The sequence below is a fragment of the Ambystoma mexicanum genome, chromosome 9 (assembly GCF_040938575.1).
Source record: "Ambystoma mexicanum isolate Mex_15411 chromosome 9, UKY_AmexF1_1, whole genome shotgun sequence".
Classification (NCBI taxonomy): domain Eukaryota; kingdom Metazoa; phylum Chordata; class Amphibia; order Caudata; family Ambystomatidae; genus Ambystoma; species Ambystoma mexicanum.
Genome location: NC_090931.1, coordinates 107,447,214 through 107,461,379, shown reverse-complemented (window position 1 = coordinate 107,461,379; position 14,166 = coordinate 107,447,214). Strand labels below are relative to the sequence as shown.

Genomic DNA, 14,166 nt, shown 5'->3' with positions numbered 1-14,166 from the left:
TTCAAATAACCTCCAGAGATCTAATATTTCCCTCCTATTGTGCAACTGCTTCCCCTTGTATTTCAAACAAATGCATGTGGCCACCATATCCAGAACACTTTTATCAAATGACCCCCCCCTCGGGCCATATCTGGGGTAACCCCTCTCCCTTCAGCTCTGTTATCCATTGGTCATGATATTTCTTAATTCGCTCCGCGTACCCTGGTAGGTTCTTACAAATATGTGATAAGGGTGTTTCGGCCCCCATCTTTGTATTCTCCTAGTACTTGTGTGTCTCTGTGTGTCCACAATTACAATGCAAACCTATTACCAATATGGGTTTCGTCTTCTACTTCACATTCAATAATGGGCTCCTTTGTGCTCTTCCCCCTGCCTTCGCAATACAAAACTGGCTGTACACAGTCTCTATTCTATTCTCTTTGGGGGGGGGGGGCACATACAAGAGCAAACCATCAGTGATTTTGACAATATTAACCCAGAAATCAAAAAGGTACACACTCACTTCACCTTGTCATTTTCTTTTTTTTTTTTCTTCAAGAAGCTTTATCCGGCCACACTTACCATGACTATTCAATTACTATACATTTATAGCCATGTTACACACTCACAGCACCAAATTGTCTTCTGACGCATACGAGGTGCACACACCTCTCTGTAACACTCTATTCACAATTCAAGCTGCCCTCCCTTTCCTCCCTAGCCGGCTGTCCCTGTCCGTCTTATTCAGATATATGGATGCGCATATATATATATATATATATATATATATATATATATATATATATATATATATATATTGGTCTGCTCTTCCCTCTTCTAGTAGGACTCTCTCTCTCTTTTACTTTCTCCCTAATGTTTTGTACTGATCTTACTTTTATTTTCCCCCAACCCTAAAGAAAAGAAAAGAAGGAAGAAATAGCAGTCACTAATATATTCTCCGTGTCCCCCTTTGCCAGACACTTTTATCTTATAATCCACTTCTTCATATATTCCCAGTACTAGTCAAGATAGCACTATGCGGCGCCGCCTTCCACCCCCTTTCGGAGCTAGGTTCCCGTCACTTTTATCTCTTATTCACCTCTTAATCCTAATGGCCATATGCAAAGAAATTTTAGGATGATCCTTAGTAGATCTGCGTACCCCCTTTTCTACCCCTCTTCGTTCTCTGTCCTAGACTTCTTCCCCCACTCCCTTTACGATCGCTCGCACTCAATACTCACGTGCCCGTCTTGAACCGATAGTCTCCGAAACTGGGTCCGTCCAGGCAGTGTTGCCGTCCGCTCAACAGTCAGCCCCGGCTCCGGCGAGCGGTACTCAAAGGGGATTTTTCAACTGGGATCCCGTACCCTCTCTCTTTTGAGTGCGCACTTCTTAGTGTACCGGTCGCCGTTGGCGGGCAGCCTCCCGGAGCCGGCTCACCGTGCGTATCCCTTTTCGACCGGAGATTCTCGTGCCAAAAGGGGACGGTAATGTTAGGTCGGGAAAAAATAATAATAGTAATAATCACGCTTTCGGGGTCACCACTGAAGGCAAGCGTCACCAGCCAGCACGATCCTCCCCGCAATGAGAGACAATGACGGACTCTCCCAAGTCGGTAATAAAGCCAAGACAGAGTGCGGGTGAGCTCAAATGGGAGTTTATCAATCAGAATAGGGCATGCAAAGAACTCTGCAAACTCCGAGAGCGCTCTGTCCGACAATCGCAAAGACAGGCGTATATATATTTACAAAAAACTTCATAAGAACCTACATACTATATGGGGCACAAGTTCGGTGGGATTGGGTGGCGATGACTAACTATAGGTGCTGCTGCGATGCGGTTGGCTTTGGCTGGAGGATGTCACTGGTCAGCCTCGTGGGTTGGGCTGGGCCTGGCAGGTTGGCTGAGTTCATCCGGGCGGTGTTGTTGTGCCATCGCGGCCAGTGTCAGAGATGAATGTCTTTTCCTGACTTATTTGCCCTAGGCCATGCACACCGCAGTCATTCAGTCATTACAATATTATCTTCTTTGGTAAATCTTCCAATAGGTTATTCTACAGGTTAATGCAACACAGGAGGAATGCACCTTATGAAGGGTCTGATGGTCATTCGTCAGGGCATGGTTACCAGTGTCCTGTTGACCGGAGCCATAGGTTGACGGGCTAAGCTTCAGGGCATGGGACGGGCGGTACATGCCTCCCTGTCTTGTTAGATGTGGTTATAAATGTGCCGCTGTGTGTTGCCACAGTATTGGGTGTCCTGATAGCACAGGGCCATAAGTCTAAGAAGATCCGGTGGGTTGTGGGGTTTACGAGGGGGTGCCTTTGGAAGTGTATGTTCAGGCAGAGGTTTACTGCTGTGCTGTAAATAATGCAGGTGGCGGGCCGTGGCCTTGGGTGCTGCAGAGGGGGCTACAAATCTTTGAAGTGGCTCCAGTCTAGTTGGGGGAGGTGGAGCAGCGCGGCGCGGGCCTCTGCTCTCATGTTTGGCAGTCTTCGCAGGGTGGGAGGGGAAATGGCCTTGCATATATTCACAAAGGTATCTTCCTCGTGTGTTGCCGGTTTTTAGAGGTGAAAACATCACAATCATTTGAACACTTTATAATATTTGTTTGAATACATTTCAACTTCGCTGGATGTGTCTCGATTATGTCCAGTCTGAGCACCTTATTCGTACATTATGTTTTAACAATTACAGTATTTAGTTATATGCATATACATTTGCAGTAAGTGAGGTAGTAGTGAAGTTGGTGGAGTACCTAGAAAATGACCCGCCACCGTACGCGACGGTGGTGGCACATAAGGGGCTTAGACATGCACGCATGACAAGTGCATTCTCGCACATCCTTTACATGAGCCCTCTGTATGGTTACATTCGTCTTCTTGTGTACTCTAGCAGCATTAGTTCAGTTATGGCGCGGGACCGCGGGGTGTACGGTTTTCAATGATACATATAGAGAATAATCCCCTGGAATACTTTTATCATTTGCACACCCCTGCAGGGGTGTGGGTCCTTCATTGCTGGTGTCATGTAAACATGCGTTTCTTACAATAATTACACAATTTTACAGGTTTCTTTAGTAGAAGTAGTTTTATGGAAAGGATACACGTATTACAAGTAGTTTTTGATATTCGTATTTGGGTATTTTTCTGCTTTCATCGGATGACCATTCTACAGATCTCCCCATCACCCAGGCCTCGCTGACCGGGTCATGCTGGGAGCAGTGATACACTGTGGACGGTGAAATGTTACAGTGTTAGTATCTTATGCTAGTTCATGTCCATCTTGTTCGTGGGAACGGGCTCACAGCGGATCTGCCAGGGTGCTGCGGCGACAGGGATAATTGAAACTCTCTGAGGGTGGGGGCCGCGCTACAGTGCGCTGAGCTCACACCATCTTTGATAGACAAAATGGTTTCTGGGCCTAGCTAAATTCAATACGTGTGGGCAATGTCTTCAGCAGGTGAACCCTCCACCACCTGGGCCCGGGTGGTCTGAGGGGACGCCCAATGAGCCATGGCCCTCACCTGGGGAGGGGATGCAGGCAAGGAGGGTCTTTTGGACCACTCCTCCCCTACAGTAGTTAAAAGTAAACCACTGCCACCAGCCTTTCATCGAGGAAAGGGTAACATAAAATTGTTACATGAGAAGCTAGACTAAGTAACCCCTCCAGCACGCTATTGTAAGATAGTGTGTGCTGGGTCTAGAAAGTTACAAGTGTAAGCAGTCAATTTCACTTCACTGCTCTTGTAAACAGTAGTTAATCCAAGAGAAGGTATTTAAACCTTGGGAAATCTAAAATACTTCCCTGTTTCACTGTACTGAAGGTGCTGTGTGACACAATGTAAAAAGATGATGCCTATGGAGTTTGTCAGACTCCACAACCAAAAAGAAACAAACACAGAAAACACATAGAGCCTGATTCGTGGAACGTTTTCCAAGGGATTGCGCCATTATAAAACACTTCCATTAATCAGGACCATAGAGTTTAAAAGTTAATAGTCCCAAAGTTCAGCAAAAGAGCTGGGGGTTTCTAAGGTGGGAGGAATTCAATACTTAACTGAAAATTCTCCCTAACAGTAAGTAAAGTCCTTTTGCTTTAATTCCTTTCCTTAAACGCATATTTTGTGGGCTTTGGTCTTCCGTATGGTTGACGGTACAGGGGGGGTGCTCTGTCCCCTGTGCGATATTCTTGTGTTTTAATGTAGCACACATCACTCTACAGTAAAGTGGCACAGAGGGTTTTTGTAGTAACATTTTTGCTACGTTGTTGATGTTTTGAGGATGGACTGGTGGCAGTAGAATAATTTGTACTTTTTTTGTCTTACTCGCATGCACCCTTATTCATGAACTCATAATGCGATTTTCAGTAACTTATAATCAAAATGGCAGTGTCGTGTGGTTTTTCACAATGTCCTTTTGCCCTCCTGCTCTTTGGCCGTCTTCCTACCTTCCTAGGCCAGTAAACATAGGCCATAGAAGGCATTCACTTTTAAGTTTAGCTTGCATTCCTGGTGAATAGTATTTGGAACCTTGCTTGTATGGGCGGGGGGAGGTGGGACTGTCGTGTCTAAATCAACATTCCAGCCAGGGGATGTCTGCTGCTGGTGAGATGTTAGGCAAGAGGCTGTCCATTATTGGACAGGTCAACGTTGCTGAGCTCTCCATCACAGCCTAGTCGCTATATCGCAAATCTAACTTTAATGTCTTCTCACTCTATAATACACCTCAAAATAATGTGAAAGGTTTTCCTTGCACTTTTGCATTTTAGTTATTACATGCTCGCCAAATATTTTTGAAAGTTTAGGTCTGAGGTTGATGGGTGATATATACATTTCCTGGCATTTTTAAATGATGAACCTTTTTCCTCATGGTGGTGAGTGCTATGTTCTAGTAATAGAAATTATACTATAGTGTTTAATGTTTTCTGTGATAGTGTATATTATGACAAGGTGCATTAACATGGCTGATATTCTCGTTTATGCAGTGCAATGAAACGTGTGTAAAAGCTTATGTTCTCATGGGAAAAGCATATCTCGGGTTGAAGAACTATGGGGAGGTAAGTTACTAACAAGTACACAAGAATTACAGTTCATTGTAAAGCTGATCTATTAAAAACTCACTCTAGGTGACATGTCATATGTGGCGTCTTCTATGCACAGTCTGAAGGATTGTTTGAGTATCAAAGTCAACGGACGTAAAGTGTCATTAACAGGCCTTCATGGATCAAGGAAAGTCAGGTTTGCTTAGGTTGCTAGTCTTTTCCTGTGTCGTCGACATCTTTGAGCGCTCACTCTCGATTGAATGTGTGAGTACTATGGCAAGGGAGAGTGCAACTAGTTGGATTAAATCATTTCTGGGCAATCAACTGTCTAGGGTTAAATGGGGCATTTGTTTTTACATCTCAGCCCAAAGTTTGGACTGCAGAGATCCTGCATGCTTGTGTATTTTTCCCTTGCTTTTTAATATGTATATTAAGCCCCTACATTATTGCAAATGTCTGGGCACAAACTATTGAAGAATTGAAATTGATCTATGTTTATTCAGATGTTATTCTTGAGATGAAATCTCTGCCAGGGAAATGAATTACAGAAGGAATCTAAGAATCGCATTTCAATATTATAACAGGGTTTTGTTTTCATCCCGGGCCTCAGATTGAATCACAAAATCAATGGAAAGGATATTTTGCAAGAACAGATTAATGTTGATCATTGTTGCTGATATTAGTGGTGGTCTGGCTGTCTTAATTGCTGAAACCTTGCTTTTTGGGATTTCATGGACATGGAACAGGAATCATTTAAAAAATATTTTAATACACAAACCTTGCTTCCTAGATCCATGATCAACTATGAGAGCCATGTATCTAAATCCACATATGTACATGGTCACTTGCAGTCTTGTGATAAAACTTTTGGTTTTCATACAAGGCATGGGCTTGGATTTTCTGATCTTGCGTTTATTTTACTGGGATACATCAGGGCCCGTTTAGGAAAAAACATACAATAATTCTAGTAATTGCGAGAGAATGCACCGTGACATGGCATTTAATTTTCGAATTGTGTCAGAAGCTGACGCAGAAAATAGTCCATGTATGTGGAAATTGGCCACCCACACAAGTGTAACTGATCACGATTATTACTAAAATTGCAGTTTGGAAATTTTTTTTTAATTCTTATCAGAAAATGTACATTTTGCCATCAATTTCCATTCATCCATCGGTCTTCCACTTTATGAACTTTGCACTGCAAATCCAGCTTATTTTATGTCTTCTTAGTCGAAATAACTAATCAACAATGGAACTCATTCATAGTTGTGCCAAAATGATATTTTCTTTCCTGTACATTTGATATGAACATGACTCAAAATGTGTATTCTCTACTAGACATTGGTTAACGTTAGTGGACTCTTGGCAAGTAAGAAATGTGTACTGTGTCTAGGTGGAGAATTGAGTGAGAGACATTTTTCTCCTGGCTACTCGCTTGTAACGTTACATTTTTACCCCTCATATGAACACCTATTAAGTGGATTGTTTTTTCTCCCCAGGCCAAGAAGTGCTATCAGAAGATCTTGGAAATTGATCCCAAGCAGGAAAAATTAGTTAAAGGTAATTTTTTAGTTTCCACATTTTTGATCTGTCGTGGCTAAAAACATAATTTGAATAGAAATGTCACCATAGTTTTAATTTGTATTGTTGTACTATTTTGTCTTTCCTTCTGTAGCACAGTTACAGTATGTATTAGTTCACATTTTAGTACAAATGTTCAATTAGGGTTTGATTTTGTACTGTTATATGCCAGGACACCTAGAGTTGCGATTCACAATCAGTTAATTGTTTACTTCAGTTACCTCACCATACCATGGTTTAACTGTGGCACAGTAGCTTGGGTATTTAGCAAACAGGAGCCTGATTGTATCGGTTTACGTGGAATTGATTGTTGCCATTACTAAATGAGAGAGACAGATTTCATTATGTTTTGAGTTGGAAACCTTCTTTCAATTGCTAGAGCAGTGGTGTGGCTCATAGGCAAGAAAGCACACAATGCCAGCAGTATGTGTGGAAGATGTTCGATTCTAGTATTCTCACTGAAACTAGTATCATTTTCATGCACAAAATATTCATAATAGTGGGTCACTTTTCAGCATAAACCAGTATATAGAATTTTGATTACAAATTATTTCAGAATTCGATGTTCTCCTGATGATGGATTTCGTCTGAAAGAAATAGAGCTTGTATGACGAGGAATTTCCTTTTTGCCTGGATGAACTGGTTTAAATAGATTACATTGTGAAAAAATCTGATGAATTGAAGAGTATCCATGTTAGGGGAGTTTTCCTAAAGTCTTCTAACAAGTGAGACTCTATAAAGCTATCCCTTGGTGTACAGCCCCCAACTCTTAGTATAGGTCTGTACTACCCATAGGTTTGGTAGAATGGTAGAGCAACCAGGCTTATCTTATGAGGAGGATGTGAGCTGTAGGTAAGTACAACAAACCCAATAAATACATGGGCCCAAAGAAACTCTCACACACTTGTAGTTATAGTACAATTGACATGTATCTTATATAAACAAGGCAAAGTTATATTTTGTAAGTACTATTTAGACTAATCGACACAATGAAAAACATTAGCAATACTTTTTAGGTGAGTAAACCGATAGCAATGGCATGTACCATCCAGTTCTTCAGAGTCACTTGAGGAGGGGTGCACAGTGATGTGCAGCTGTAGAAAAGGCAAAGTTCCATTTACCTTCATGTAGGATGTTTTGGTACGGGTAAATAGTTATTGGGGACCTTGGAAAGTTCTCCCTATAGGCGCACACGCATTAGGCCTGGGCAATTGGTATGGGTGAAAACCCAAACACCAGATACAGCACTCCACTACTACAGGAGTGACAATTTAGCTTGAAGTAACTACTACATACACAGTACCTGAGGAATGTTGAAGAAGATGCAGCTGGATTCTTTCCTATGCAGCAGTAGTGGACCCGTCTCCTGTTCCTTGGTCGAGGTGATGAAACGAGGGACTCTGGAAGGGATGTAATGGCAGCAGTCAAGAGAAAGGACCCTCAGCAAGGAATTCTTCCTACTCCCACAACGGTCTGCGGTTTTGGTGCCTTTTTTACAAGTTCCAACAGTGAACGATTACCTCCATGTCAATCCACAAAGGGTTCCTGCCAATGTTAAATCTCGCATCAAAACCTTCCCCTCCCAGGATGGCAGAAGAAGGGTCAAGTAAGAATAACCCCACAAGAAATGGTGAAAAAAGAAAGGAGCCACCATGTTGGAACATAGGTGACCCTCCTGTGCATAGCCGCAGCTGTGAATACAGCCTGCGATGAAGAATTGCCCACATGTCGGTAAAACGCATTCACTGCCACCAGCCATAACTATAGGGTTGTTACTCTAACTAAAACGTTGCAGGACCAGAGAGAAAGGGGATACTAGGTATCCCCTTAGCACTCCACATAGGGTGACTCTGTGCAGATCTCTCAAAAGGAAAAGCTAGGAAGGATAAAAAGTATCCTTCTATCCTTAGGAACAGTAGTTCTGAAGGGAAATAAAAGAATATGAAAGGGAGAGCCCAAACGGCTCCCAGCAACACTGCACTTAGGGTGCTGTGTGCTGCAAAAGTGAAACATGGATGCCTTTAAAAGGTGTGGAGGAAAGCAAGACCCCAAAAAATAAAGTAAAACATACAGAACAGGGTTCCCCTTGTTAGAGCAGAAAAGAATGAATGCAGGGAAACAGGCTCCCCTCGTTCAGGAGAACAAGAAAAAGGCCCAGAAGTTCAGCAAAATGTGCTCGGAAACTCACTAGAAGAGGGGATGAAGCATAAAACTGACAAATCTCCCTAACAATCCAACGTAGACAGTGGGCCTCATTCCGAGTACGGCGCTAACCAATGGCGCTATTAACGCCTTGGTTGACGCAGTACCCGGACCGGCAGCGCCTTGGTGGATGGCGGAATCACCGCCCCATTCCAAGGTTGGCGGGGCGGTAATTCCCCATTCACCAAGGCTCTTCCCCATTCCCAAATGAGCCCCCATTGGGCTCAATGGGAATGGGGAAGATGCAAATAACGGTGACAGTTCATTACGGTCACCATTATTGGCTAGGAGGCCCCTTTGCGCCCTCGACTTTAACACCTGCTCAAAGCAGGCGTTAAGGGCGAGGGCGCAGAGGGAACTCGGAGTATGGCGGTAAGGGATTACCGCCACCGGTCTCGTTACCGCTGGCCGCTATCCCTTACCGCCATACTCGGAATGAGGCCCAGTGTATTTAATTGGATTTCTACACTTCAGTGACATTTTATGGTGTGCACCCCATGACTGGGTGAAGTATCCCAGTCTGTTTTGAGGTCATTGTGCCTGGGAGTACCAGTAGCAATCAAAGAACTTTAGTGCTTCATTTGAGTATTTTAAATTCAATTGTCTAACTTGCATTTCATTTGGGTTTCTATTTTTTAGTTTAACATTCTGACTCCTATGATTTACTGTCAACAAAATGCATGGTTTAGCTCCTCCTTATGTGAGCCCTCTGGTCTTGCTCTAATTGCTACACAGGCTTCTTTCCTAATTATGTCGAACACTCCTGGTTTTCTCCCCCTTTTATTTATTTATTTATTTTGCATTTGCAAGGCGCTTATACATCAAGTAAATTGTGTTTCAAAGCGCCCAAAGGGCAGCAGGGAGGGAACATGGCAAGCAAATACAACAATGAAAGATAGAGGCGGACCTACTAGGCCCTGTGAGCATTCAGAACGTGCAAGGGCAGAGAGAAAGAGAGAGGGACGAGGGAGTGGGGGGGCAAGTGCTAGGTGTATCAAGAGGGAAGTGCTAGGGAGTGAGCAGCTGTATGTGCATAGGTGGACTGGTCAGCCGCCAATAAATTAAGTGCAGGCATGCAATGACACATGCCAGTGGGTGCCAAGGCAAAGTGCTGGGAGGGGTGGAGGCTGTAGGTGATTGGGTGTGGGAACCCAGGACCTGGGAGGACACATAAGGGCCCTAGTCACCATTCTCAGCAACTGTGGGATTAGGAGAGGAGGGAGGAAGGGAAGGAGGAGGTGAAAAGGAGAGTCCTGAGGAGCTTCCGTAATTTGAGGAGATCTGCCTCAAGAGGAAGAGGGCGGCTTTTCCATAGGAGGGAGCCTGCTGAGGAAAGAGATCGGCCACCAGCTCGCTGTTTAGCAAAACGCTTCACACAGAGAGTTGGTTCCAAAGGAGGGTAAAGATCTCGAGTGAGGGTATTTAGTAAGAGCAAGTTGTAGATAGCGTGGTTCCCGGCCCCAGACAGCCTTGTGGATGATGCAGAGGGATTTGAATTTGATCCTTGCAGCAACCCGGAGCCAGTGGAGAGTTTTTAGTGCTGGGGAGATGTGGTCCCTGTGTTTGAGGCCAAGTATAAGTCTTGCAGCCTTATTCTGGATTAGCTGGAGGGGTCGTAGAGAAGAGGAGGGTAGATTAAGGAACAGGCTATTGCAATAGTCGAGCCTACAGAGAACCAGAGCTCTGGAGACATTGAGCTTCTGGGGGAAAGTGAGGAAAGGAAGAATTCCTTTGAGGAGGTGGAGTTGAAAGTGGAACTTCTTGGCAAGGTCCTTAATATGAGGGATAAAGGAAAGAGAAGATTCGAAGATGACGCCAGGTTTTCTGGATTCAGATGAGGGAGAAGGGGGAGAGCCCATAGAGGATAGCCAGAGTGAGGAACAGAAAGAGAGAGCAGGAGTCCCAATAGGAAGGATCTCCGTCTTGCTGGCGTTAAGGCAGAGATCATTGGAACTACACCAGGACTGGATGGCGGATAGGCCTTCAGGAATTATGGAGAAAGTAAGGAGAGGATCAGAGGGAAGTTTGAAGAAGAGTTGTATGTCATCTGCATAACACTAGAAGTTCGGGGAGAAGGCGGAAATGAGGTGTGCATGCGGAGCAAGGTAGTTGTTAAAGAGGCAGGGAGAAAGGTTGGAGCGCTGAGGGACTTCACAGGTGGATATAGAGGTGGGGAAGGAGAAAGAGCCCAGAGTAACCTGGGATGGACAGTCGCTGATGAAGGAGGTTAGCCAGTCCAGTGCCCGCTGCGAGATACCTCAGAGATTGTTCTTTATGCTTTTTATTCTCTTGCACTGTGAAACTCTCTTCCCCCTGATATTCTCTCTTCCCCTCTCCAAGTCTGTTATGTTTTCTCAGGCATCTCCCTCTTACCTAGTATTGTAGACCATCCATTTTTGATATTTACTACTATGTTAAATGAATAGTGAAGCGCTGTATAAATAGAAAGTAAAAAGACAACAGCTAAAAAGCTAAAAAAAAAAAAGTGAAAGCAGAGGAATCCTAAAATCACCTGCCCTAAGCTGTTTTCAGAATCTCTGGTGATTTGGCTAAGCACCCAATATAAGGTGAATTTGTGTTCTGGAAAATGATTAGTATGTAGACTTACTTTTGGTTATAGTGGTGGCCTGAACATATACACTAGAGTCTTGACAAACTCCTCCATATCATCAGGATCAGATTTCCCTTGCACCCTGGAAAATATTCCCCTGATGGTTTCTTTTTATTTTTTTTTTTTAAATGTTATAGTTTAATTTTTTTAACTTTTCATTTGTCTCCAGTTTTGCAAGGTTTCCTTTCAATTCATTGCATGTTTGCCATGGTTTAGGATTTCCTGTAGGAATTGGCATATTGTAAAAAGGAGTTTGTTTGATCTGCCATTTAGCATCTCCGTCCATCTTTCTTCAGTCTCCATAGTCTGCTCTCTGATCTTGTAATAAATGCCGAGTATGGATCTTTGTTCAGAGAGTTTGTTGCATTCATGGTTTCTTTTTCAGGTTATCTGAATCAGGTCGAATTCAACGAGCACAAGGCTCTCCGAGAACAGAAAGCACAGGAGGCGTTTGAGTTGGGGAAGACCACTGCAGTGTCGGTGAAGGAGCTACTCCAAAAGTTGTCCAAACCAGATCAAATGCCAGCCTATTACGCAGGTGGAATCCGACTCCTCATTGAAGTAATGGAAGATTGTAAGTATCTCCAGAAGCCAAGTATAGTTCATGATCACAGGCACACTCTGACAGTGCTGATGTGCTTCTTAGCCATCTCATTCAGGCTCAAATTCCCAAAATGACCATAGCCAGGTTTACTTATTTGAAATGCCCCATTTGACGACATCTTGATCGTTTGAAGTTCTGATGTGTTTGTATTTGTTTTCTAAATTTCTTCAGAAAATCTGTTAAATGGCTCAAGATGCCAAATAGGTCTGCTATTTCGCACAGATAAACCGAAATTTGGCATCAGTGGCACATTACTTCATTCATTACTTAAAGCTTTTTGTACAACATGTTCATATGTATTTCCTAGAAATTTTAGACTTAAGGGGCAAGCACAGTTCGGAATACACAACTAATAATCTTGTTGACAGTGTCCATGTATGAGCAGATCTGGATACAAGCAGTAGGTGATGTTGAAGCCAAGGCATTGCTTACCAAGGAAAGGCACTGCCAGCCACTGACCAGCATTTGATATACATTGAAGAGTGATGTAGATTTAGCAAAGTTCCATAATTTGCATTTGTTTCACCTTGTCAGAGAGGCAGTGGCTATGCATACCTCCTCATAACAGGTGTTAGAAATTAACATATTTAATTATGTAGCGTACCTATATAATGTGCATGTTCCTCCCACTTTCTATAAAATCTGAAATGATATGTGATACTGCCATCCCAATGATGGATTTAGTGATTTCAAAATTACTCAAGAAAGATGACTAATGTTCACAATCCAAAATATGTGCCAGCCTAATTAAAAGCGGCATCTTTTCTAGCTGACCTATGTGAGTTATTAGCATTTGGGCAGATTTCTGGACCGGAATACCACTGATGCTAAATACCACATCCACCAGTGATGTTTCTTGAAATCCACCCAATACCATGTTTACCACTGGCATTCGTGATTTGGCTGTCCACCGTCAGCGGTGTTCCAGTAATACGCAGGTGTTAATAGCTGAAGGTATATTTTAAAAAAAGTTTTTCCCATTTCTTCAATATGATTGTGGAAAACGATGGTGTATGTAAAGCCTCATACCACTTTAAAGCCACAAAAGTGTATTTTCTGACTCTTGTCTGCATTATCTGGGAAAGGTGGTTGTGAGTGTGAGCATCAGAGACATCTAATTTCTCACCCCACTTTTCTTGTCCCCATAGGACATTTTTTCTCTCTATTTCAGGGATACATTTGCACTTCTCCCCTATCGTTAAATCGTTTAAAAACATTTGGGGGATTTTCAAATCCTCCACTTCCAGAGTGGAGATAAAAATAGGCTGCTTTTCAGGCTGTAGATCCGTCAGCAGACTTTATTTCTAGTGGTATTTCATTGAAATACTACTGAAGGCAAAACCTCCAAACTCTAAATCTCGTGAAGGGTAATTTCACCTGCATTTTGCAAATACCAGCAGAATTTCCTTCAGCACCAATCTCTTAATGACTCCCTAACAGTTTTTACATTTTTAAAAGAAAGAAACTGCTCCATAGTTGGACAACAGTACATTTCAAGTTGTGATAGATTAAACTGTGTAAAAAAGAATAAACCAATAATAGAAAAAAAATATGTAAATAAACTAGCATTTGCAGATTTCAGCTCGTTTTGAGGTAATCCCATTTCTTAGACTATGTACTGGAAGGACTGTTAGGGGAGTTTTCCTAAAGTCTACCAACAGGTGAGACTCTATAAAGCTATCCACTGTTATACAGGCCCCAACTCTTAGTATAAGTCTGTACTACCCAAAGGTTTGGTAGAATGGCAGAGCAGATAGGCTTATTGTAGGAGGAGGATGTGAGCTGTAGTTAAGTACAAAGAATAGGCGCAAAGAAACTCCCATACACTTGTAGTTCTAGTAAAATAGACATTTATTTTATATACACAAGGCAAAGGTATCTTCAGTTATGTACTATTTCAGCTAAGCAACACACCAGAAAACATGAGCAATACTTCATGTGAGTAAACCAATAGTAGGGAAATATGCAGTTCATGAACACAGTTCAATGGTAAGTATAGTCACTTGTTATAGTCACTCAGAAAATGTTCTGGTGTAGGAATAAAAAGGTTTATTCAGCACCAGCAATAGCAGTTCAATACTTTCAAAGACTTGCATTACTTTTTAATGGCCTCAAGGCTTCAGTAGTCCACCCTATCTAGTTATGAG

At 42.7% G+C, this 14,166-nt stretch overlaps 1 protein-coding gene across 10 annotated transcripts in view; it reads left to right on the top strand.

Annotated features, from left to right (window-relative positions):
- The window catches only part of LOC138487712 (adiponectin receptor protein 2-like), a 1,243,553-nt gene that overhangs the window by 1,034,440 nt on the left and 194,947 nt on the right, over positions 1–14,166 (top strand). For all 10 annotated transcript variants that reach the window (XM_069614254.1, XM_069614248.1, XM_069614245.1 and 7 more), the window contains 3 exons: positions 4,965–5,036; positions 6,521–6,581; positions 11,801–11,989. In XM_069614254.1, coding sequence (XP_069470355.1) covers positions 4,965–5,036; positions 6,521–6,581; positions 11,801–11,989 — 322 coding nt within the window. The remainder of the gene's footprint in view (positions 1–4,964; positions 5,037–6,520; positions 6,582–11,800; positions 11,990–14,166) is intronic.